General features: G+C 37.0%; 1 protein-coding gene across 1 annotated transcript in view; it reads left to right on the top strand.

Annotated features, from left to right (window-relative positions):
- LOC103383733 (ankyrin-2-like) overlaps window positions 1–3,362 on the top strand; it is a 44,980-nt gene extending 41,618 nt beyond the window's left edge. The window contains 3 exon segments of the mRNA XM_025058270.1: window positions 141–302; window positions 610–783; window positions 1,480–3,362. Coding sequence (XP_024914038.1) covers window positions 141–302; window positions 610–783; window positions 1,480–1,494 — 351 coding nt within the window. The 3' untranslated portion in view covers window positions 1,495–3,362.
- The last annotated feature ends 467 nt before the right edge of the window (window positions 3,363–3,829 follow it).

Here is a 3,829-nt window from a genome sequence, read left to right as displayed (position 1 = left end):
AGAGATTTGTTCAGGAACTTGTTGGTACAGTATTTTATAAAGTAATACAACATAGACAATACTGTTTTCTGGAAATTTTGAAAAAGAAATAACAGAGGATTAGTGCATTATAACCGAATACCTTCTTGTCCTCATCTCAGGTCACACATAGAATTGTTCGCAAATGTGTTTCTGCGGATGGCATGCAGCATGAAGACGTGTCTCTACAAGGAGCTGCCAATGAGTCCTTTACCGTCACAGGAGATGGCTTCTCCAAGGTTGTGAAGAGGACAGTAGTGAAGAGTGAAGGAGACCACACAGAGGTGGGGCAGTCGTTTTTAAACAGAGAAATTAACACTTTATGCATATGCAGAACTTCAACATTTATAAGATTGTCATTTATAAGACTGGACAACCACTAGGCTCAGATTTTTAATTGAAGGATTTGTAATCCCGGCCCATGGTGTGTGGAGCAAGCACACACCATAGGCCGGGTGCTTGAGTAAATAAATTACAATGAATACATTTTTTCCTTATTCACCGTGACACTCCTTACTTGAAGATAACATAAAAAAGAGAATGTGTCTTCTTCTTGTAACTGATCTACTACTTGATTGTTTTTCCACTCAGGTTACATTTGTTGAGGGTGGGGATTTTTCAGCAACGAAGGAGAAGACAGCTCACAGCAGTGAGGTCACCCTGGTGGAAAGGACAACGCAAATGGAGGGTGAAAGGACAATGACACTTCAAGGTGATCCATCTCTGTCCTCTGACCTTCCTTCTGCCCAGGATGACTTCGAACAGGTGCGTCAATAATTCTGTTCTAGTTGTCTGAACTGCAGGATTACAGGCCAACTGGTCAAATGTTGGAGTTTAAATTTTGATTGAGTCTTAGTAAAGAGTTCAAAGGTTAAGACTGTTTCCCCCCCTTTTAATGACCACAGGCCCTTAGTTATATAAGAGGTGTTAACAGGACAAAGCTGCCCCTCGTGGTAGAGACAGAGACAGTCAAAGATGATGGAACCGTGGTCAGGAGGTGTGTCAGTGCTGGAGTGGGTTTCTGACTTGGAGTGTGATCAACTTTGTGTTCTCAGTTTAAACTTCTTTTCCATAATGGCAGTGCTTTGGCTTTACTGGGGAACTAATACTACATTACTGTACTAATACACCGACACAATGTTAGAACCATTTTACTCCTGCTGCAACAACTGCATNGCATGAGTATCCAAAAAGTAATTTAAATAACTATAGTTACTTTACAATCACTGGTTCTCGGAAGTGAATAAGTGCTTTTGAGCATTTTTTTCATCTGATTCAGTTTAATGGTTTGATCTGGATGGTTTGGTGAGGATTTATTTGCCTTGGCTAGTTCAATTTCCTTTTCTTGTGTCCTTTTTTAACCACATAATGCACGTTTTCTAACATTTTACTCATCCCTAACCTGGGAATTCTCTCTCTACAACATACTGTATGTAACTCCTAATTTTTACCCGTGTCCAGGGCTCACATGCGTAAAGGCCATGCCATCAGACGGACAATGGTAAAAGAAGCGGGGAAGCCTAACCACGTTCTCCTTAAGAAAGTAGACAATCTCAGAAAAGGATCAAGAGCATGCGATCTTCAGAAACATCTCCACCGACTTTTCCATCATTACCATGAAGAAGGAGAGGAAACAGATGAGGGTGAACAGGCAGATGGAGAAGATGAAGCGTAGAGGAGTGAGTTGTACCTTCTTCATCCCCTTATTTGCTTGCTCTGTCAAAAAAACAAAGAAAGAAAACACCCAATCCTATGCATTAACTGCAGTCCCTGTGTATCATAGCAAATCCAAACTATCACAGTCTTCCTTCTGAGGTCCAGGAAGATGACATCTTGTTCACAATGTGTTTTCTTCCCTGACTAGTATTTGTTTAGCTGTTTATCATTTTCTTTCATGTTCTGATCCTGTTTTTGCTTTTTGTGACCAAAGAAAAACCTCTATCTATTTCCTTAATTTATTTGTTTTGTTTTTTTTTCTTTACTCAAATTATGGTTGTGCAACAACAAACCTGAACTGACACTCATTCAACTAATTCACACTAATTTAAAAACACAACCTGCAAAACACTGAGTAGGTGCTGAATCTGAAAAACAAGTATTTCACATTGTGCTTTCTCTGTTAACCGATTTTTAGATATTCCTAACTGAAAACAAATCACTTTAACTCACTGCACTGGGTGACTGTTGAAGTCCGGTGGTCATGATGTCACAAAGACTTTACAGACTGTATCAACACTGAATCTAATTGCTGCTGCTGTGTTTTGTGTAGGCTATATGTACTCTGTCTCTGCAATTATATAGTATCTATAATCTAGACATTACCATCATGTGTAGCCTAGGAATTATTAATCACTCATGTGAAGTAGAACAGGCATGACTAATCAACATCTGTCTTTACGATGCTAGCATTGAATGCTCAGTAGTTCTATGGACTGCCCTTCTGCCTCGCTGTCACTTTTGTCCTCGTCCTCGGTTTCCCCCTAAGTTCTTGATGCACTAAGAATGTGTGAGACGTACCGTAGCTTCCGTATGTTACTTCACGCATGTGTTCGACTAAATACTGCACTGACTGCAAAGGCTATTTCAGCTTATTTTAAATACAGATGGTCAAAGAAAGTGTTTGACCTTTTTTTAAAAAAAAAAAAATTTTTTGATTCCAACTTAGAATTTAGTGAAAAAATAAATAATGACATATTCTTTAATTTTGAAAGCCAACTTCAACCTTACTTTCACTAATTAGCTTCTGGTGAATTGGAATCAAAGTATAAATGTAAATGGTTTTTGTTTACACCCTTGTTGAACTTTATGGGCTGATCTCTTAAAAGGTCACCTGTTTCAAAAGGATGGTTGTATGGTGTTTGCTGCTGTGTGTGTGGGTGTGTGAGAGTGTGTGTGAGTGTGTAATTAGAGGTTTAGTGGAGAAAAATAAAACAGTATTTTACAAAAGTTGTATTTGCACATTAATCACAGGTGAGACAGATAACAATAAAACAGACCAATAGTTAGTGAGGCAGGTTGACGGCGTGAACACAGTTTAACATTCAGCACTCTCAGTATCACTAATGTATGTATCTATGACATGTAACCTATTTTCCTTTTTTCTCACTGTTTTCTTTGTAATTTAGAAAAATGTAAAATGCAAACTAGTGGAAGTTCACTGTGACAGGTATGCTTTTAACTCAAAGAATCAGCATCCCCTCTGTCTGACGACAACAGGTATATACATATAAAAATGCTTATAAATATCTACATGGGCATGTATTACTGTATCAGAATTTAAAAAGACAAAAACAAACTCAGCTGCAGTGTCTATGGCTTGTAGAGAATAAAAGTCTACAAAAATATGAATGTATTTTTGATTCGTTTGTATCTGAAAGTTTTTGCTGAATTTTAGAAACGTCAATGTTAAGGCAGTCCCCGAAATGCACTAAAATGCAAGATTAGGTCCTAAAACATGCTGCCAAGTGAATATTTTGTGTTTAAAAGTCCTAAAAGTATTTTATATGAATATTTCAAAAATCACCCAAAACATGCCTTACTATAGCCTTACCATCGTGAAAAAATCCATAAAAATAAAAAGTTTCTCATCAAATTAGGGCATATAGAGAACTTTTTTTAAATTTTTCTGTGTTAAATTTTTTGTAAAAATCTGTACATTTTGGTCAAATTGAATTAGTTTTAACAAATAAATTTGTGAAATTATTTTTCAAAATTGTATCTTTTCTTGCATATTTCTCATCAAGCTTTTCAGCTTTTAAGTTAACAGTATACTTAAGGACATAAACCTGCATTTTAGTGCATTTCGGGGACT

The sequence above is a fragment of the Cynoglossus semilaevis genome, chromosome 9 (assembly GCF_000523025.1).
Source record: "Cynoglossus semilaevis isolate Cse_v1.0 chromosome 9, Cse_v1.0, whole genome shotgun sequence".
Lineage (NCBI taxonomy): Eukaryota > Metazoa > Chordata > Actinopteri > Pleuronectiformes > Cynoglossidae > Cynoglossus > Cynoglossus semilaevis.
The sequence above is the reverse complement of the archived record's forward strand: the minus strand, read 5'-3'. Positions and strand labels throughout refer to the sequence as shown.